Source organism: Triturus cristatus, chromosome 5_1 (genome assembly GCF_964204655.1).
Source record: "Triturus cristatus chromosome 5_1, aTriCri1.1, whole genome shotgun sequence".
Lineage (NCBI taxonomy): Eukaryota > Metazoa > Chordata > Amphibia > Caudata > Salamandridae > Triturus > Triturus cristatus.
In genome coordinates, this window is record NC_140587.1 from 365947111 (window position 1) to 365970147 (window position 23037).

General features: G+C 44.5%; 1 protein-coding gene across 2 annotated transcripts in view; it reads right to left on the bottom strand.

Annotated features, from left to right (window-relative positions):
• The window catches only part of LOC146830895 (fibrocystin-L-like), a 1171295-nt gene that overhangs the window by 71933 nt on the left and 1076325 nt on the right, over positions 1 to 23037 (bottom strand). For both annotated transcript variants that reach the window (XM_085605085.1, XM_085605086.1), the window contains exon 77: positions 687 to 836. In XM_085605085.1, coding sequence (XP_085461211.1) covers positions 687 to 836 — 150 coding nt within the window. The remainder of the gene's footprint in view (positions 1 to 686; positions 837 to 23037) is intronic.

Below are 23037 nucleotides of genomic sequence, written 5' to 3' on the forward strand. Positions count from 1 at the left end.
CCTAAATGTCACAAGGGGATCTCCGCTTTTCCAACGGGCCATCGGGAGTCCACTCTCCATGTAAATGAGGTTGTCATCTATTTAGGAATTCAATTTTTGCTTTCATCTATTACTGACCTTATAAAACCTATTTAGGGAAATGTTAACTAATGCATTTCAGAATAATAAAAAAGTGTATTTCTTATTAGTGTCAAAGCAGATTTAAAGAACCACAGATGATTTAATGTATTTGGTATTAAATACATCAGTTTATTCAGCTAGGCCATATATTTCCACATGACCTAAAGCACTGGCAGGGGATGCCTGCTTTTCTTGATCACAGCTCGATTCTCAGGAGAGACTCCTTCAAGTTGGAGCAAACTCTGTCTCAATTCAGTACTGGCAAGACAAATATACCAAGACAGTAGAATAATTAAATTTGACCAGTTTAAGGTAAAACCTGATGGGTGCAATACACACAGGAGGATCCTGAGCTTCACTGCAAGATGAGTGGTAACTTAGTGATCATCCAATTTATGGTGGAAACTCTAAATGCATAGAAGGCTCCACTAGCAGAATTTCTACACTATATGGAATTTTCTCCATAAACTGGAGCATTTTCAGTTACCACTCAACTCTAAATGAGGCTCTTAAATCTTCTTAGAACAGTGCAATAGTACAATAAAAGATTGCAAACTATGCCTTACATTGTCATCCACTGCCTGTATCGAGGGTTGTTGAGTAAGCAGTTCCCCGGGTATTCCTGCCTCAGGCTGGGTAACGACAATGAGTTTGGTTACGGTAGACACAAACCTTGCTGGTGCTTCGATTCTTTCTGTTACTTCATTACTTGCCATCTGGAAACATATAAAGGCATATTTTCAAATGAAGTACATTTACACAAAAATGCACCATACGATCTACTACTTTTTAGGTCTGGTTGCAAAGACATATTCAGGACATACTGAAAGCTGACCTAGCAATGCATTCCTCCCCTTGCTTACTATTGGCTTGTGTTTGCAACTCACAGTTTCTTGAGTTTTATTCGCTGGCTTACTTGTTTCCGGCTGTCCCTTATGTCTTTGTCACTGCCATGGAGCATACCCACCTTACCATCATTTTTGATAGGCTGAATTGTATCCTCTCAATGCTCACTTACTAAGGAACTTCTTTTTTCTTTTTTCCTTTATATTAGGCACTCCATGAGAGTGCAAGTATTTTCCAGCTCCTTCCCTCCTCTGCTGCTTCTCTACTGACATTCCTGCCCCATTTCTCCAGAGCACTTGACGCTCCTTGAGAATGACACAACAGACTCAAATCAACTCCCCTACAGAGTGTTTTATCAAAGTTCATCAAACACAAGGAAAACAAAGCATTTATATTCCTACGTCTGGGAATTACAACTGGAAGGCATGGCATTTCAGTAACATCAATGAGAAAAGCATATTTTTGTATTCAAAATGTTGGTTTTTTTTTTTTCAGGACTTATCGCCTCTCTAAAACATTAATTGCTTCATTACAAGACAGTGGACTAATAAAACTATGATCTTTCTAGCAGCACTCTCTTTGTGTGTTCACAAATCGCATATTGTATAATTATCATGTATCAAAATTAGAAGTGGGCGGAATTTGCGTAGTTGCCCTACGCAAATTATCACAAAATTGCTCTAAATCTCCGCGAGCACGTGGAACTTTCGCGAAGACGAGGAGATTGCTTTTCCTACCCGTTCGCGATGTGTTTTTGCGTGCAAGCGGGGAAATATATCTCTAACTTGCCCATGCGGTTGCTAATGGGCACGGTCCTCTTGTTTGCGATGCTTATTTCCTGTTCCGGGTCGAATGACGTGTTTGTGATCGCAAACTCTCTCGGGATAGCGCGATCGGCTACCAACAATCCAATATCTCGTGGCGCACGCGAAAGGATAGGAAAACTTGTCGGCGAACGCAGGGATCCGGTAAGTCGCTACTGCATGCGCGAGAACGCATTTTTAAAGCGCAAACAAGAAAATACTTCCGCATTTCGCAGTGGATCTCAAAAGTTTCGACATCTCCACGTTCTCCGCGCAACGCGGAAATGCCAAAGCTTCGCAGCTTCCGTGAGCGGAATGGAAATTTTCGCCCAGGCCTAATCAAAATGTAAAACACCTTAAACTTTAGAAAATGCAATGCTTGGCTGGTAAAAAGGAGGTGACACTGCTCTCCGCCTTAACTTTCATCTGATTTACTGTTTCCTGAAGATTTTTGTTTAAACTAACTTGTTCAGGTCTCCCTGTAGCAGGTTGGATTTCACTCTGCCCACCCTGCAGGCCTTAGAGGTGCTGATAAGTGAACAGTAAAACTACAGTGAACAAGCACACCACGAAGGGACCAGCATAATCAGTATTCTGTGCACCATATTTACAGCACACAATGCAATGTGCTTTTATAATGTTTCTTTCATTCAAATGTATCTTGAGCACCCATAAAACACATACTAAGCATACACAACGTCTACCACATGATCAGTCGACAAAAGGCTGGTGATCATTTCATGTTTTGGTAAGAGGCGAGTGCTTTCACGCAGAAAGAGACCTGCGATTTACACCCACATCCAATTTACTAGTTGTTCCCCAATTATGACACACACCAACTTCAGCTTTTTTAATACCAAGGAAGTGCTTACTCGATTTGAAGCACAAGCAAATATGTGGTTCCCAAAACGTAGGATGCCCATTGGTGCTTGAATTTTGGCCAACAACATAACATACACTGAGACTGCAGTCTCAAAACCATAGACACACTAATACCAGTTAGTACATACCCACTCACTAATTCCTTGATCTACACATACATCTACTCACTCACCCATACAGTCACTCATGAATACAGACTCTGATATATGCACTCATATACCCACACAGACACTCACCCACCGCCACTCACCCATAGTTACTCACACACCTATTCAGTCATGCAAAGCATCAATCATACTTCCATTTACTCACCTATACAGTTATACACACACCACCTTACTCATTCATACAGAAACTAACACATACTTACTCTTATAAAATCACTGACACAAGCACACATTCATCCATACACCCATTCTCACAATCACACACTCTCACACATAGTCAGTTATATACTCTAACACTCACATATACTGCCTTTCACATATGTAGTTACTCACACATAAACCACTGAGACATCCATTCAGTCACCGACACAGCCATACGCACACTCACTCACCCATACAGGCTCTCGCAGATGCACTCATGAACCCATACAAACCACTAAATCACCCACTCACACATCCATTCAGGGAGGTATACCCCCACCCATCAACACAGACACTCAAGTATCCATACAGGTACTCAGACAACCAATCAATAGCCCATATAGACACACATGTAGCTGTCCCCAACCCATGCAGTCACTTACACACCAACTGAGAGACTGATAAAGACATTCACACAGATTAGTCATTCACCCATGCACTCACCAAGACATGTTTAATCACTCACTTATACAGTCAGATATGCAACCACAAAATCATCCATACAGACACTCATACACCCACTCATTCTTCGAATCACTTTGGCGTATATATAGATAACATTCTTAAACTTTTAAAAATCACCCAGTCTCTGGATGATGTCCACAGTGATGTCATTTGAGATGTCATCAGTGATGTCATCAGTGATGTCACTGACCATGTCATGAGTGATGTAATATGTGACATCATCAGCAGTGCATTGCGGGGGCACGAGTTATAGCTAGCTCAACTAACTATAACAGCTGAATTTCTCTGGTTTTGTACAAGTGAAATGTCAGCCTAAATATAATGTCCCTGAAACCTGTGTTTTTTTCAGTGAATTTCAAAGGTTTTTCAAATCCTAATTTCTAACTATTACGTCCCTGAAACCTATGTTTTTTTCAGTGAATTTCAAACGTTTTTTAAATGCTAATTTATAACTATAACGTCCCTGAAACCTATGGTTTTTACAGTGAATTTCTAAGATTTTTTAAATGCTAATTTCTAACTATGCCTACAGAGGTAGGACATTTGCAGAAAGAGGAAGAAAGGCACAGAAAGAAGCAAGATAAATGCAGAAAGAGGCAACAGAAGTCCAGAAAGAGGAAGAAAGGTGCAGAAAGAAGCAAGAGATATGGTTGCGTGGTTCCTGCAGCATCCTGCACCCTGGAAATGACCCTGTGACTTTGTCAGGAGTGACCAGAAGTAATGAAGCGCAAAATGAAGCTTCCACGGCATGGGTGGACAGAGCAGTGGGGCAGTATAGTGAGCGGCAGCCGAGGGGGACTTTGCCTACTATCAGCCACTCAGCTAGTGTTCGCTGCATTGGCTGCCCTGATTACCAGGCTACTGGTGATCTGGATATGGAGGCAGCAGTACTCAGCCTGGAGATGCTTCAAGGTGGGGTGTGGTGCACTTGCAGCTGGAGCTTAGAGCCACGGTAACCACCTGTCCTCACAGAAGCAGCCGGCGTTAGGTTGGTGTGGCTTGTGAGCCGGTATAGTTCCCAGTTACCCTGCCAACCCGCCCACAATCTTGGCCGCCTTCCCCTTAACAGGGGGGATGAGTGTCCACACGGTGTCGGCTCCTTTAACCTTTAAACCCCTAATCCCCCCTTGTGCTTTTTATGGCATTGCTCAGAGCACAGGGCGGGGCACAAGGCAGGGGGAAAGGTTGAGCTGGGTGATAGGAGCAGCATGAGGCAGCGTGGAAGCCTCAGAGTACTGGAACAGTAGCCCTTTTGCTCATTCAGCCCCCTTCAACCCTTCAACCCTCCAACACTCCCCCAGTACTTGCTCAACCACACAGAAGATCCCAGAAGGACCATCGTTTGACCTCAGGTATGACCTCCTGTTACATTCAAGAGTGAGAGCTGGTGTGGTGTGGGTACAGGTGGAGGGCGGTAAATGCCCATACATTTAATGCAGCCCCCACAGAAGTAGGTGTAGCCCGTGAGGAAAAATAGCCTCCCCCTTTTTCCCTTTCTCCTTTCTTCTCCCTTCCAATCCTAATAAATAAAACCTCTGGAGGCCAGTGGCATGGGTGTTACGAGGGAAAGAAACATAGTCCCGCATAATACCTAAAGGATGGCATATAAAAAATGAAGAAGCCAAACAATACTTATGAAAAGATTAGGAACGGAGCAATCGTGAGGAAAAGCAAAATGAGATCAGCACATATTGGAGCGCTATCAAAATCCCATACAATTACAGACTTTTTTCCTCCTTAAGTATCACAAGGCACCAAGCCAATCAGATTAGAAGTACAAGAAAAAGGAGATCAAAACTGCGGGGAGGAGAAAGAGAATAAAAGGACAATCCACAGACGGCTCCGATGGAATCAAATGAAGAAAACAACCAACTAATCATTTCAACTCCGAAAGTCCCAATTGGATCCTGGAAAAGGAAATTACATTCATGACTTTACACTTACGGATATAAGTATAAATCAAAACTCACATAAAAGTGAGGTTAAGTGCCCTAAAAAGATGCTGGAACTGTTTAACAGTACTCTAGGTAATCCTACAAATGCAGAAGATAATTTATCTCACTCTCCAGTTTTCCCGTTTCTGTCTCCCGTCCATATTGATTCCTGTCGCAAACAAGAAATCCTATTAGATGCCTTTTTTACCTTTCAAAAGATACTTGAATCAATCTTCCTATTGTTAGAGAAATCTACAATAAATATAGACCATCTACTAGAAATTCAGTCGACGGTGTTGCAATATCCAGCGGACCACCAAACTAGCCTCCTTGGTGGAAGACTACAATCTAAAACGAAATCAAGGGAAGAGCTAGAGATACAAAAAATAACTCAAGGAACTGAGGAAATAAATACCCTAAATGAAATAACAATAAATACTGACTTTAAAGTAGATAACCCAACTGGAAAGTTGAGAAAGGAAAATAAGGAAAAGAAAAAGGAAAAGACAGAGATAGTGTACTCCCTACGGAAATTATTTAAAGAGGTGTTGCAATATCTAGTGGACCACCAAACTAGCCTCCTTGGTGGAAGACTACAATCTAAAATGAAATCAAGTGAAGAGCTAGAGATACAAAAAACAACTCAAGGTACTGAGGAAATAAATACCCTAAATGAAAAAACAACAAATACTGAGTTTAAAGTAAATAAGCCAACTAGAAAGTTGAGAAAGGAAAATAAGGAAAAGAAAGAGTAAAAAGACAGAGATAGTGTACTAGTTTAACGTTTATGTTCCTCCTGGGCCTGAACACGAAACAATACTCTTAAATGTATTTGACCAAATAGATATCTCCCTAGGTTCAAATGAAAACATGCAGATTCTTCTAATGGGAGATTTCAATGCAAAAATCTATACTTCCCTACTCTATGCATTTCTGAATTCCGAACTCGAAGAATCTTGCTCTATTCCAGCAGCAGTATTCCGAGACCATATTAGAGCTAATAAAAGAAGGAAAATTATATTGGAGTGAATCAATGAATTCAACTGAATAATTTTAAATGGGAGACCGAGAGGAGATGTGCCGGGTTCATATACCCGAAAAGGTCCAACAGGGGTATCTATATTGGACTATGCCATCAGCAGCTATGATTTGTTTAATACATTTTACAGCCTCTCTATACAATTTGTCCAAAGTAGTCACCACGCAATACTTCTTCTAGAAATAGACCTCCATCTTCAGCTAGCTTCCACATGGTCCTTGTCACATGCTAGGGGGAGGCAATACTCAAACAAAAGCCAGCTCGAATACTGTGAAGCAGCAAGAACTATAATCAAACCTATAATGAAATTAAAAAGATTATGGAGTCCCAAATGTATGAACAAATCAACAAGAGAGTTAACCCAATCTCTAATTCTGAAAGCTTTAAAACCATGATATCTACTACTATGCAGAAGAAGCCTCTTCCCAGGAAAGACAGCCCACAAATGATAAAAGATCCGCTTTTCTACGAGTATTTATCGTCAGATTGCCCTCCTTGATGCTGCTGGAAAAATATTTGCGGCCAGCATTTTGGAACATCTGAATGATTGAGCCATAGCTACGGGGGTAATTCCTATGGTCCAAGCAGGCTTTCGTCGATACCACTTTGTGATTGACAATATCGCCACCCTACAAACTACACAACCACATGGTGTAAGGTACAAATGGGAGGAGATAAGGGCTTAACTCAAGAGATTTCTATGCAAAACGGTCTCAAGCAAGGATGTTTACTTGCCCCCCTCCTTTTTTCACTATTCCTTAGCGATTTACCAGACTGTTTCCAGGAGGTAAATAATTTCCCACCTCAATAAGCATCACAAAAAATCCATCTTTTAATGTATGCTGATGATGTGGTTTTATTTGATCTAACCCCAATTGGGCTGCAGCATAATATGGAGGCTCTTTTTAATTATACTGAAAGACACTTTTTAAAAATAAATATTTCAGAAACAAAAATAGTACAGTTTAGGGGCAGGAAAAAAGCGATATCATTTTCCTGGAAACTGGGAGGAACAACAGTCAAAATAGCATCTACTTACATCTACTTAGGGAGAGTTTTCTCTCAGTCCACTAGTACTGCTCTGCACTTTCAGTGGACTGAACTAAAGACAGTATCCCATGTTAGTGCTATAAAAACGTTTTATTTCTCTACCGAGAGGCGACATTTTTCAGCTCTCCTTGAAGTTCATCAAACAAAGATCACCCCGATTCTAACATATGGTTTAGAATATATTCCTAGAAATCATTGGGGTTTTTTAAATCTGTGAGGGAAAACTCTTGTGCATGCTTACGACTACAAGCGAAGCCATTCCCATTCTGGCCCTCCGACTGGAATTAGGGGTAGTGAGTCCATATGCGAGAGCTATGGCAAACATTGTCAGATGGGCTTATAATATACTACATGTACCTGACGGTACATAAAGAGCAATTTTATGTCAGGAAACGTTTAAGGCTGATCCAGGAGTATATACTTTTAAACGAAATTTAGAGATCTCTTTGGAGCACTTTCAATGCTCCGAGAACCTTTTACAAAGTTGGTCCTTAGAACTCTTAAAGTTCTTTTTGAAAAAATATAACCCGAGGCTGAGCTACAAAATGGATAAACTTTATTGTCAACAGTTATCGTATTACATGCTTGCTTTAGCTAGTGTGGAGTATAAAGAGATCCCAAAATATTTGAGTTTTACACTGGACAACAAGGTTAGGCATTGCATACTGATGCTAAGGCTAAGGACACTTTGATAATACAGACCAATGTGATTTGTGTATCGGAGAAATCCAAGATTCGATACATGTCCTATTTGTCTGTCCAAATAGCAGTTTGGTTGATGCACACGCTTGTTTTTTTAAACGTATTTCTATAAAATATAATATTGTTAGAATTTTGGATCTTATTTAGACTATAAGAACCCCTCCTGATGAATTTGTATGTTGAAAAGTTTTTAACTTTTTAAAGTGTTATTCCCGCTATTTTAGAGATATATAAGCTAAGAACAGTAATCCATTTTGCTTATAAAGAATTTTATGAAATATTGTAATATGGGATTGGAAATTTATCTATATTATTTTAACATATTGTGGATCTCGTATGAGGTCTACATTAATCAATAAAATGTAATTTCATTTCATTTCAGCAAGAGATATGGAGAAAGAACCAACAGATGTGCAGAAAGAGGCGTTGTTGCAGAGTCATCCTGTGCCCTGGGCATCCCCCAACTTTTTGCTGACTGGTGGTGGCGGTAACTGACTCTGACTGGCCCTGGGCTCTGCCTAACCAGGCCCAGAGCCAGTACAATGCTGAAAGACACTTAGAATACAGTGAAAACCCCTACATACACTAGGGTACACTATGGGTTGGGGTGCCCCTTTGATTGGCATGGCCCCCCCCGTAAGGTCCTAGTACATAATAGGGCAGGTGGATTAAAACTACCTCTAAGTCCTTAGTATATCACAGGGCATGGCAGTTTAGAGGCCAACAACCCTTTTCTGCACTTGCATGTGTGCACTGCCGAGCCTAAGGTCAGTTTAACAGTAGCCCTGTGTGTGCAGAAAGAGGCAAGAGAGGTGCAGAAAGAAGCAAGAGAGGTGCAGAAAGAAGCAAGAGAAGTTCAGAAAGAGGCAGCAGAGGTGCAGAAACAGGCAGAAGAGGTGCAGAAAGAGGGAACAGGGGTTCAGAAGGAGCAAAGAGGGGTGCCGAAAGAGGCAAGAGGGGAGCAGAAATTTGCAAGAGAGTTGCAGAAAAAAGCAAGAGCAGTGCAGCAAGAGAAACAACAGGTGTGCAGAAGGAGGCAAGAGGGGTACAGACAGGGGCAAAAGAAGAGCAGAAACAAGCAAAAGAGATGCATAAAGAGGCTAGAGGGGTGCAGCAAAAAGCAAGAGAGGTTCACAAAGAGGGAAGATGGGTGCAGAATGAGGCAAGTGGGGTGCAGAAAGAAGCAAGAGAAGTGCATAAAGAAGCAAAAGAGGTGCAGAAAGAGGCAAGAGGGGTGCAGAAAGAGGCAAGAGCAGTGCAGAAAGAACCAAAATCCCTGCAGGAAACGGGAAGAAGGGTGCAGAAAGAGGCACAAGGGGTACAGAAAGAAGCAAGAGAGGTGTAGAAAGAAGCAGGGGAAATACAGAAAGAAGCAACAGAGGTGCTGAAAGAGGGAACAGGGGTTCAGAAGGAGCAAAGAGGGGCACAGAAAGAGGCAAGAGAAATGCAGAAGGAAGCAACAATGGTGCAGAATAGGTAAGAAAAGTGCAGAAAGAGGCAAGAGAGTTGCAGAAACAGGCAAAAGAGGTGCACAAGGAGGGAACAAGGGTGCACAAAAAGGGAAGAAAGGTACAGAAAGAACCAACAGTGGTGCAGAAAGAGACAAGAGGGGTGCTGGAATGTACAAGAGAGTAGCAGATAGAAGCAAAAGCAGTGCAGAAAGAACTAACAGAGGTGTATAAAGAGTCAATAGGGGTGCAGAAAGAGGCAAGAGAAGGTCAGAAAAAAGCAAAAGAGGTGCATAAAAAGGCAAGTGGGTGCAGAAAGAGGCAAGAGAGGAGCAGAAAGAGGCAAGAGAGGTACACACAGATACATGAGGCATGCAGAAATTTGCAAGAGAGGTGCAGAAAGAAGCAAGAGAAGTGCAAAAAGAAGCAACAGAGGTGCAGAAAAAGGCAAGGGGAGTGCAGACAGAGGCAACAGAGGTGCAGAAAGAGGGAAGGGAACTGTAGAAAGAGGCAAGAGAGTTGTAGAAACAGGCAAGAGATATGCAGAAAGAGGGAAAAGGGATACAGAAAGAGGGAAGAGAGGTGTAGAAAGAGGGAAGAAGGGTACAGAAAGGCAAGTAGGAGTGCAGAAAGAAGCAAGAGAAGTGCAGAAAGAAGCAAGAGAAGTACAAAAAGAAGCAACAAAGGTGAAGAAAGAGGCAAGAGGGGTGCAGAAAGAGGAATGAGAGGTACAAAAAAAGCAACAGAGGTGCCGAAGGAGGCAAGAGAAGTGCAGAAGGAGGCAAGAGAGTTGCAGAAACATGCAAAAGAGATACAGAAAGAAGCAAGAGCAGTGCAGAAAGAACCAACAGAGGTACAGAAGGAGGCAAGAGGGGTGCAAAAAGAAGCAAGAGCAGTACAGGAAGAACCAATAGATGTGCAGGAAAAGCGAAGAAGGGTGCAGAAAGAGGCACAAGGGGTGCAGAAAGAGGGAAGAGAAGTGCAGAAAGAAGCAACAGATGTGCTGAAAGAGGTACTTAGGGTACAGAAAGAGGTGAGAGAAGTGCAGAAAGAAGCAACAGAGGTACAGAAAGAGGCAAGAGTGGTGCAGCAAGAGGGAAGAGAAGTGTAGAAAAAGGCAAGAGAGATGCACAAAGAGGAAAGAGGAGTGCAGAAAGAGGCAAGAGAGGTGCAGAAAGAAGCAAGTGAGTTGCAGAAAGAGGCAAGAGAGGTGCAGAAAGAGGCAAGAGAGGTGCAGAAACTGACAAGAGAAGCGCAGAAAGCGGCAAGAGAATTTCTTAAAGAAGCAACAGAGGTGCAGAAAGAAGCATGGGAAGTGTAGAATGAAGCAACAGGTTGTGCAGAAAGAGGCATGAGAAGTGCAGAAAGAAGCAACAGAGGTACAGAAGGAGGCAAGAGCACTGCAGAAACAGGCAAAAGAGGTGCAAAAGAAGCAATAGAGATACAAAAAGAGAGAAGTGAGGTGCAGAAGGAGGCAAGAGAAATGCAGAAAGAGGCAAGAGAGTTGCAGAAACAAGCAAAAGGGTAAAGAAAAAGGGAGCAGGTTAGCAGAAAGAGGCAAGTGATGTGCAGAATGAGGTGAGAGAACTGGAGAAAGAGGTAAGAGAGTTGCAGAAAGAGGCACGAGAGTTGCAGAAACAGGCAAAAGGGATGCGGAAAGAGGGAACAGATGGGCAAACTGAGGCAAGAGAGTTGCAGAAAGAGGGAAGAGGGTTGCAGAAAGAGGCAAGATGGCTGCAGAAAGAAGCAACAGAGGTGCAGAAACAGACAGGAAAGGTTCAGAAAGAAGGAACATTGGTATAGAAAAAGGCAAGAGGGGTACAGGAAGAAGCAAGTGAGGTACAGAAAGAGGTAAGAGAGGTACAGTAAGAGGCAAGAGAGGTGCAGAAAGAAAGAGCGGTGCAGAAAGTGGAAGAGCTAAGCAGAAAGAATAAGTAAGTAATTTTATTGTACAGTTAAGTAAAACTCACAATATAAAAACATTCACACATTAAAATTACACAAATCAAAACTTGTATCTATTATACTTTAGCATTTAAAATTCAGTCTTCCAGCTGAGCATGTTGATGTTATGCTATGGACAAAAGTCATATCAGTCTCAGTTTCCCTTTCTATTAAATCCTTTTGAGGTAGGTAAAAGTATGGACAAAGTGCTTGTGCTACAGATTAACTATTCAAACCCTTTTGATATGAGTAAAAAACATAATAAAGTGCTTGTGCTTCAAAGTGCAAACATGGGTTTGATAAAACAGCCTGCTTATGGGTTGGCTGTTACCGTGCTCAATAAAAGTATGCTGGCTGTTTGCTATTCTGCTGTCGCCTCTGGCTGGGACTTAAGTCTTCAAGCCACTAAATTGAAGTACTTTGTAAGTTGGCAGTTTAGCAGGATCTCTTCTGGGTTAAAACACAGTTTTACTGCCTGCCTGCAGGTCCTGATGCCCTTCTGATTCCATATTGATCGAAGTAAGCCACGCCTTATGTTCATCAAAGCTTGGGCAGATGCAAATAATGTGTATTAGGTCCTCATTTCCTGTTCCACAAAGATGACAGGACTGTCCTTCTTGTTTGCTTTTCCAAGGTGGCAGGTGGGGGAGAATTGGTAAAATGCTAAAGCACAACTTTAAAAATGTTTCTTTTATCTTCTGTTTGACTCCTATTTTCAAGTAAGCTTGTGGCGTGAGAGCTTTATAATCATTCAACACTATCCATCCGTGAGCCCTCTTGGCCAAGGTTTCCTTGTCTTCTGTTATGGATATCATTTTTGTTACTTTGGATATGACTTTTTTAAAACTCTTGTGATCTGTGGATGATTCCCAGAGGTTGGTCAGTTCGAGGCTTTCCAGTGATTCCAACAGGTACTCTCTGGCAGGTGATTTCTCTCGATATGACAGCTCGGTCCAAAGGTGGGCATTTAGAGATCCTTGCTCAGCACCTCTGATCTTGTGCCAGCTTTTTTTATAGGCACCCCTTCTTTCCACTGCTTGCTTTTGAAGACCAAATTCGAGGCGTATTTGTACAGGTGACACATAGTTAGGTAGCTGAAAGATTGCTCTAAATGTGCTACTAATTATTTTATCTAAGACTAACACATCTTTCTCTTGAGTTGGTTCGCTCCCATATGTGAGCATTGGCTGCAGTCATGCTCTAATCACTTGTAATAGAGGGTTTGGGCATATGTATCAAGCTATATTGCGATCGCAAACACTGCGAATCGTAAACAAACAGTGTTTGCAATCGCAAAATAGACTTGTGCTATGTATGACATATGTTTGCTTCGCAAAATAGAAATTCTCAAATTTAGCGAATACCTATTTTGTGAGGCCCGAAATCTGCGAATTGTCATTGCAAATTCGCAACCTGCGACACGCAAGCTGCGAATATCGCAAATGTAACAATCGCAAAATGCAAATTCGCAAATCAATGTATGAAAATATCGCAAGTAGCGATTTCGTGAAATTCGCAATTTTGCACATTGATTTCACCACCCACTCAAAGCAGGTGGTAACCAGGTGCAACCTATTTAAACAAGCCCACAATGCAACAGGAACTTCCACAATGGCAGCTCTGTATGTGATAGCCAGGAAGCTGCGAATTCGGGCTGCAGCGCAGAGAAGGAGGTGACAGGAATGGATCTTCAGAGTGCGTATCACTCTGTTCCAGCAGACTGAGTAGATCCATGAGAAGTATAGGCTGGACTCAGCCACCATTATTGACCTGATAGAGAAGCTGAAACCCCTGCTGGAACACCCAACACGCAGGACTCAAACAATTCCAACCATGTGCAGATCCTGTGCTCACTGCACTTACTGGCATCAGGGAGTTTTTAGAGGGTGATAGCAGCAGCAGGTGGGGTTGGGGCAGAGTTGCCTGTCGCGCTTCTTCCATGCATTCCTGGATGCAATGGTACAGAGGCTACAACATCACATACAATTCCCCAGCACACAACAGGCATTACAGAAAACAAAACAGGACTTCTACCAGATTGCACAATTCCACCATGTAATTGGCTGCATAGATGGAACCCATGTGGTCCTCTCACCCCATCAAACAATGCATATATATTCAGGACCAAAAATCTTATCATTCACTAAACATACAGGTCATCTGCAAAGCAAAATATATCATCAATGATATTGTAGCAAAATACCCAGGCAGTACTCACGACTCATTTATCATTAGACATAGTGGGATATACAGACATCTCAATGCTGGCGAGATTGGTGAGGGCTACCTGGTAGGTAAATGCATGTCAAACATTATAACATACAGTATATGTCTGGGGTGGGAGGACAGTAACTTACCTCTTGTTTCCAATCGTGTAGGTGACAGTGCATATGCAGTGCGGGACTTCATCCTGACACCATACTTCAATCCAGCCAAGGCATGGGAGAGGAGATTTAATCGCGCATACAAATCTACCCACTGAGTAATTGAGCGGACATTTGGGATACTGAAGAGCCAGTTCTGCTGCCTGCATAAAAGCTGAGGAGCACTACAATACAACCCAGAGACCTGCTGCAAGATTGTGGCTACCTGTGCAATGCTTCACAACATAGCTACAAAAAAGGCATTCCAGTAGAACTAACTGATACAGATACTTCTGAGGATGAGGGCCCAGGTCTGCCTTGCAGACCAGCAGTTGGAGTTGGGGCAGCTGCCGGACGACAGAGACGTGATGAGATCACTCAGAACTATTTCTAGGTGAGAAATAATGACACAATGCTAAATATGTTTTGGTGCAGGACTGTGTTTAATCAATCCTTTAGCAGCAGGATAATTGTAGTCGCACAGCCTGACAGACACATCATGAGTGTCACTAGATGTTGCACATGTTATGGCCACAGTGCAGGTATGTAGGCGAGTCACAAGTCCAGATGTAATGGGTTGCTTCACCCATTTGCTATCCTCAGTGATGGCAGTTTATCTCTTCCGGGAACAGCCTGCTGGTGCATGCTCAGGGTGCTGACTGCCCTCCCTTGACTCCTCAGGTGTTGTGCCTTGTCTCCATCTGGTTTCGGGAACTGGTGGGGTTATGCTGCTCCTGCTTGACAGCTCCTCGCCATCGCCTGAGACCAGGAGTCCTTTGCCACCTGTGGTGGCTGTCTGCGGCTGTTCTGCAGTGGTCGTGACCTGCACCAGGCCTTTGGCCACATCCTGACTGTAGTGGGCCATCTCCACTTGCATGCTCATTGAGTGACGTGACAGCAGGGTCGTGGCAGTACACAGGCGGTTCACTGCCTTTCTGTAGGTATCCAAACGGCTGTAGGGACGTTGTCTCCCCCAGCGTCTGGCTGCATGCTCTTGCTTCATTGTGGCACACAGTTCTCTGATTGCACCTGTCATGTCCCTGATGCCCTCCCTCATGTCATGTAGGTTATGGTTTACTGAGACCAACTGCAGGTGAATTGACCGCATCGGTCATGTTTGTAGGCGCTGTATCTTCACCATGCTGCCTTCCAGTCCAGCAAACACTGTGTCTTCATCATCTGCGGCAGCGCTGGTGCTCGCCCTTGGCCTGCGTCTCACAGATCTTTCCTCACTATGTTGCAGAGTGTGCTGTTTCTGGACCTGTGCTGCACGCTGGCCTGGCTCAGCCTGCGAATCAACCTCCGCTGCAGACTGTATTTCTGCCTCTAAAAGTGGCAGTAGGAGCACAATGGTACGCTTTCTTCGTGGGACAGGTGTGGTCTGTGTTGTACCATCTGTGTCCTCCTGCCCTGCCTGCTCCTCCGTATGTGCGGCCTCCTCAGCTCCTGCACTGTCATCCTGTGTTTCAGGTGGTGCTATGAATGAAAAGGCACATTTTGATCCGCATTTCTCAATGAATAAAGTTTTCTCCGTTTGTGGTAGCTGACTGCTGTCTAGCGCTTTTGGCCTTTACTGACTCTCTCATACTGCTTCTGCATTGCTGTGTCTCATTGCCCCACTGTATGATGCATCTGACTACATCTCCCATGATGCATTGCTGTATGTGCTAGAAAAAGTGTACTGGAGTAGCATATGTACTCTGTAGTTGGTGAATTCCTGAGTGTGTGAATGGGATGGTGATGTGTGAGGCTGGATTTGGAATGCATCTTACCTTGGCTGGTGTTTGCAGGGTCGGAGCTGTCAATCTCAGCCACACTACTGATGCTCTCGGGCTGAAGGGTGGACTCCACCAACTCCTCGAGGGGTGTTGACTCTGTTGCAGTTGGTATTCTCCCACCAGTCTTCTTAGCCTCTGACAGCCTGCTTGCCACCTTCTCCTCGGACCGGGAGCGCATGTCGTACCATCTCTTTCTCAGGTCCTCCACAGAGCGCTGGGTCACACCAATGGCATTTATCTTTGCCTGGATGTCCAGCCATATTTTCCTCTTTCTGGACTCTGGGACACGGAGTGATTTTTTTCCCGAATAATAATTCATGGCTGTGTACCATCTCCTCTATCTGCACCTCCTGCTCCCTCTCGCTGAACTTCTGCTTTCTCTTTCTCCCAGCCTCCTCCTTGTCTTTCTCTTTCTCCTGGGGATCCATTGGAAATGTTTGAAAATGCAGTGCTCAGTTCTCTGCCTCTCCTCACAGCCTCTGACTCAGCCTCAGACAATCAGGAGCAGCATGGGCAGTCCCCACTTCTTGGGTGTGATGTCATCAAGCTGCACCTGAATTGCGGATGCCCTATTTTTGCAATTCTTTATTTGCGAATTCGCAAATAAGGAATCGCTAATTGTGGGGTCACAGTGTAATTCTGCGAAATTTTGAGAATTGCAACTTATTCGCGATTTTTTATTTACATCGCGGTTTGCGATTCTCAAAATGCGATTTGCTAAAATCGCATTTTGAGAATCGCAAACACAAACTTTCATACATATGCCCCCTGGTGTTAGATCTGGTAGAACTTTCTTCAGGGGCTTCATTGCGCGATAGCTCGTGGTGCCCTTCCGACGCAGGGACTGCAGTTGAGGTTTGTACGAGCCTCTGCTATCCAGTAATAACCTGAGGTACTTATAGTTTGTTATCCGGTCTAGACTCTGCCCTTCCAGGTACAATGAGATTTTCTTGGTCTTATTGTAATTCACGGTCATAATTTTGGTTTTCTTTAAATTAATACTTAATGCGTTATGTTGCGAAAATTTATTAATGATGTCCAGAAGGTGTTGGAGGTCAATTGGGGACCGGCTTATTAAAAACAAATCGTCCGCATATAGGACAGTGAGATTTTTCCCAGTCGTGGGGCGTGCGATGTAGTATTGCCCAGTTCCCCTGGACGGTCTGCTAAGAAGAAGTTGAACAGCATGGGGGCTAGAACGCACACTTGTTTTGGGCCTTTGGAGGTGTTCATCTGCCTTGAGAGGTGCATCCCGGCTCCCAGCTTGATCTTGACCCAGGTGTTGTTGTGTAATATGATCAGCTGTTTCAGGAGAGGCTTTGGTATCCCCCACTTTTTCAATTTCTGCCACAGTTTGTCACAATCTATGTGATCAAACGCTGCGCTATGATCTATAAAGCATACAAATAGCGAGCTCTTTGCTGCTTTGGCCATATCTTTCAACAGCGTTAGCGCCATAATGTTCGTTGTGGTACCCTGTCCTCTGCAGAACCCTGATTGATTTACGGGGATAATGCGTTATGACGATGCCCAAGCTATTAATTCCTCCAGGACTAGCCCCGCATAATACTGTGCCTCTATATCAATTAGGGCGACAAGTCGATAATTGCCAGGGTTGCTCCTGTTGCCGTGCTTGTAAATTGCACTTATTATTGATCCTTTCCAAGATGCCGGGCTTGTTTCTGATTCCTGAATGCCTTTGAAGACTGGTACCAGGGTGTTGCTCCAAAATTCAGCATCATGCTTATACATTGAGGGTATTCCATTTGGACCGGGGGCTCCTTCTGGCTTGCCTTTTAATATTTGTAACTTAATCCGAGCTGCTGTTATTTCATTACTGTGTTCTTTGCTGCTTGGTGGTGAATTTGAGCCCGTTATTACTTCCACCCCTTGGTCCTTTTGTTTACACGGTATCACAACATGTTTGATGCCCTCACTAGTCCCTTGTTTCGTTTTTTCAGTTTTGTTAACACTCATGTTCCTCTTGATGATCAGTAATTTTTCTACAACTGAATTCCCCTCTTGATTTTTATTAATAAAGTAGTTGTACAGATGATGTGCCCAGTTGGCTTCTCTCATGTATGAGTTTATTCCTTGGTGGCCTGGCAGTTGGAGGCTATGGATTGTCCTCCAAAACCTGGCGCTGTTTTTTTGTTTTGAGTCATGCATTATCTGTGCCCAGAGATCTTCGTTTGCTTGCCTTTTCTTTTCCCAGGTCATCTTTTATAACATTGCCTTTAGGTTCCATAGCTCCCTTTGCAGGGCTCTGTTTTGTGGTCGTATTTGAAGCTGTCTTAAAGCTTGATTTATTTTCTGTTTAAGGTTTTTTTTATCTCGGGTGAGATTGCCTTTCCTAGTAAGGGGCCCAGTGAATTCCCCGTGAAGGCCCTTGGCTTTGTGGCATGCTTTATCCCGAGGTCCATTGTAAATACCTCCCAAGCCTCTATTGGGTTTGCTGTCTGGTTGTTGTCTCGGTGGATGAGTGTCTTCGCACTAGTGGATAGCTCTCTGATCTTGTCAGGCTTACACCTTATTCAACTAAATTCCGAGGTGTATTCGGTGCCAGCGCTTATCCTTGTTTCCATGCGACTCCCTCTGGTTATACTTAGCGTCACTTTTTGCGGTAGGTGGTCACTTTGACCATTTTCGCCCAACCTAAATGAGTCTATGATGTCAAACAAGGGAAGAGTTGCCAAAGTGAAGTCTAGGTAGGAGGAAATAATAGCGGAGTGATAAGTTGATGAAGGCAGGGTGTCCTCTTTAAATCAGCCATTCAATGCTCTCATGTTTAGTTGTTCCACATCTTTCAATAATTGAATTGAACATTTTTTTGTTTATTTGAAAGTGTTGGGGCTTGATTTGGTATTCCCCAAGCTATATTAAGTTCCTGTGCTAGTTCATCTTCTAAGGCTGATCCAAAGAGGTAAAGATTGAAATCACCTGCAAGGATTAAATTCTCGCATACTTCTCTTCTATGACTCTTACAAGTTCTTTAGCCAATTCTTTGGCCCCTTTAAGCCTGTGCTTCGGATGTATGTATGAGTTAATTATAATAAGTGGCTGGTCCACCTTTTTGATTTTGATTGTTATGGCTGTTGCCTGTATGGCAATTTGGGCTGTGATTTTAACCTTGATCTCTTCATTTGTACCTATTGTGAGTATTGAGGCAAATGTCATCAGGCAGTCTGGAAGATGGCCGAAGGTTTAACCTCTGATAGCTGGTCCGATTTGTGACGTGTTTCCTTGTAGAGCTATCATCCCAGGTTTCTTGAAGTAGTATCAGGTCAAATGACCTTAAGTAATTTAGTATTTCCGGATCCTCCAGCCTAGTCGCCAGTCCGTTAATATTCTAGATGCATAATCTAGTTTTAGTTGGATCGACATGTGTTGAGGTCGGGCCGGATTCCCCGTGTCACTGCGTGCCCCCCGTTGTTATTGTTCGCCGTATGTGTTTGCCCAGCTAGGAACAGATGGCTATGTTGTTGGATTTGTGGTATTTAAAAGGCTCCGGTGGGGTCCTTTTAGAATTGATGTGACTGTATGCGATTGTTCTTTGTTACTTTCTTCTAAAAAGGGAGTGGGGTAGGCTAGTCTTTTTCATGGTTTCAGCTTTATCCCCCACTGAGAGAATTTGTTAGTTTCCTCCAGGATTCGGTCAGCTATCTCATTTGATTTCCATATTATCTTTGTCGCTTCTGGGCATTGTTGGTCTGATGTAGGCTGAAATGCGATTGCAAGCAAGACTGTTGTGTTAATATGTTCCAGACCTTTGATTGAGTGGACGAGTTTCAATATGTTTCCCCTATTTTGGGTATTCACTCTTCCTTCGGATTTGTATTCTGGGACAAATAGGATAATGTCTGTCCCCTTTTATGCTGTGGCCCGGGTTTCCTGGAGTGAAGAGATGAGCAGAAAGAGGCAAAAGAAGTGCAGAAAAAATGAAAGTTGAAGAAAGAAAAAACAGAAATGCACAAAGTGGCAAGAGAGGTGCAGAAAGAAGCAAGAGTGGTTTGCACATCATTAATACCAATGTAACACCCACATTTAGTAATAAGTAACAGGTGACCATTCGAGGTTTGCAAAGGGCCTTCCACCATGCTGTAACACTTGTCGCTACATTTTTAGTAACGTTTGAGCTGTTTGAGTTAGAAAAAAAGGCTTTTTTGTTCAAATCTGCAGATTAGGCAGCAGATGATGGATTATGTGGCTAATGCAGCAAATGTATAATTGTGCGAAAGTCAGTGCAGCCAAACAGTCCCATAATTCCAGTGGCCCTGCTCATCCCTCTGACTAGGATCAGAAGTGCTCCTTAGTGATTCCTTATATTTTTTGTCTCATTGAATTCATAATTTACCTTCGATGGAAACGAGGAAGACTAAACCTGAGGTTACCACTCCACAACACTGACTACCATACCACATAATTACTCTCCATAACACATAATCCCACTCTACATAATTCCTATACACTAAATACCACATACTTTCTATCCACATAATTTCACTGCACAACATACCACAGAATTCCACTACACACAAAGTACATCCACTCCACTCCCAAAAAAATTAGTAAAAAACGTTTAGATTTAGAACGCCAATAGCTCTAACTCTTGTAAATGCAAGACCTATTACATTACTAATGCTTCTTTAACTGGTAGTCGCGTTTGCAGAGTAGTGGAGAAAGAGGGCTGGGCCTCCAACCAGCGCTGAGGAATTCTGCTGCGTAGGACATACAGGAGGTACTAGGAGGGCTTCTTGGTCCCTAAAGTCCCTCAGGAATAAAGTGGACTTCATTCCCCAACCAGTACTGTGCCAGGAGGTACGTTTGCAGAGTGGTGGAGAAAGGGGGACATGGCCTCTGAAGACCTCTAAGCATCCCACTGTGTGGGACTTAGTGGAGGTATCAGGAGAGGTAGTTGGCCCCCACAAACAACCGTGGGGGCAAGCTAACCCTCCTATTACCTCCAGTAAATCCCACACAGAAGCATTGCTAACTTTTCATAGCAGGCCACACCAACTTTCCCCACCACTCGCAAACGCGCTCCCTGGTGCGCTCTTGCATGGGGATTTAAGTACACTGCACTGCTGGGGGTCCTTAAGGCCAACTAGCCTACCTGTTACCACCAGTAAACCCCACATAGTGGGATTGCTGAGAGGTGGACATAGGCCACGACCCCTTTGTCCACCCCTCTCCAAACGCACCTCCTGGCACACTCTTGGTTGGGGGTGAAGTCCCCTTGCCTCTTGAGGGTCTATTGGGGCGGCAGCTAGCCCCCGTTACCTCCAGGAAGCCCCACACAGCTGGATTGCTGAGAGTGGTCGGAGGCCATGCCACCTTTTTACAGCACTCCGCAAACGCTCCTCCTGGTGCACTGCTACTCGGTTGATGAAGTCCACTTCAGTCCTGAGGTCCTCAGGACACAAGGGGACCTCATCACGCCACCAGCCTTGCGCCAAGAGGCCCGTTTGCAGAGTGGTGTTAAATGGGGTGTGGACTTGTACCACCTCTCAGCAATCCCACTGTGTGGAGCTTACTAGAGGTTCCTGGTGGCCTAGTTGGCCCCCAGGGACCGTCACCAGCAATGGGGACTTAATCCCCCAATGCAGAGCACACCAAGAGGTGCATTTGCAGAGTTGAGCAGGGAGGGGACGAGGACTCCGGCAAGTTGCCGTTTTCTTTTATTAAAATTAACTTTTTATTTTATGGGAGGGAGACCGTGTGGCCCCCTTCCCTGGGCCACTTTTGGTCCCGGGGACCCCATCCCCCGGGTATACCCAGCCTTTTTTTTATTATGGGGGGGCCTGCATGGCCCCCCAGCCTGAGGCCAATTTGGGCCCCAGGGACCCCATCCCCCCGAGGCTTGGACATTCATTTTTTTTAAATCAGCTAAGGGGGGGCCAAGTGGCCACCATCCCTAGGGCATGGCCACACGTTGGGGACCGTGGCGGGAGCCCCAATCTGCCCGCGATCCCTGCCGGCTCTCTGCCTCCTGCGGGATCATGCATTGCTTTTGGGTAAAGGGAGCTGCAAACATGCCGCTCCCCTTGCCCAAAGCAATTCTGCTTTGCTTTTTTGGAAAGCAGTGTTTGCTATGGCCAGCTGGGAGCCGTGCTCCCTCCCTGCCATAGCAAACTGCAATGTCCCAGGGGTGGGCACCCCGGGACATTGCAGGAGCTGGCCCTGGGGGAAGTGGTGGTTCCAGGGCCATCTAGGGCACCAGGAGGGGGCCACAGTGCGCCGCTCCCAACTGTTTAAAACCCCAGGGAGATGGTGGTTCCCAGGGCCGGGGGTCCGCAATGGACCCCTGCATTTTAATCAACAGTGCCCCGGGGAGGTGTTGGTCCCTTGGTAGTGTGGGGGGCTTGAGCTCCCCCACACCTTGTTTTTTGAAGTAGCCCTGGGGAGGTGGAGATCCCCAGGACTTCGGGTAGCCCCTGCATTTAAATCATTTAGCGCCAGGGAGGTGGTGGTCCCCGTGGCTTGGGGGGCCCATGAGGCCCCCGACCTCAATAAATTATAGCCCCATGGAGGTGGTGGACCCCGGGGCTTGAGGGGCCCGCGAGGACCCCCGCCCGAACATAACAATGCCCCGGGGAGGTGGCGGTCCCCGGGTCTGGGGGGGGCGCATGCTCTCCTGCATATGATTATCGAAGCCCCGGGGAGATTGCTGTCCCTGGAGCTGCAGGGGTCCCCGCGGGCCCCACTACATAATTAGGTATTACCTCAGAGACCAGGTCCACCCGGGGGCTTATTGAAAACGAGTCTGCACTGTTTTATTTTGGCTGGATTAGTCTACCCAGTGTGAATTCGGCTGATTTCTTTAAACAAAATGCTTCTGGCCCTGGGGGCCTTGTGAGATTCTCTGAGCAGGCCTAGGGGGTCAGGGTGTTTGTACACTGCCCCCTTTTTTTGTTTTTTGTTTTTTAACTTCTTTTCTACTGTTTTCTTGTGACTCAGTACCGAGTAACAAGATGGCTGCCAACACAATTTGGTTTGAAGTGTTGGCAGCCTATCAGAATGAAGCACGTGCTCTGGAGGAGTCGCAAATCCTCCTCGGCTCTCAGATATCGATATTTTTATTTTTTTGATTCTCAGGAACTACTGAACGGATTTACACCATTTAAAAAAATGGTTGCTTTCTGAACCAAGGGTTACCTTTTTGCCAAATTTGGTGTAATTCCATTCAGCAGTTCAGGCTGTCAGAGGAAGGAGGAACAGCGACAAATGATGCAACCACGGATTTGGGAAGACTTACGCTGGCTTAAGAGCTTGATTTTTCAAGTTTGGACAGAAGA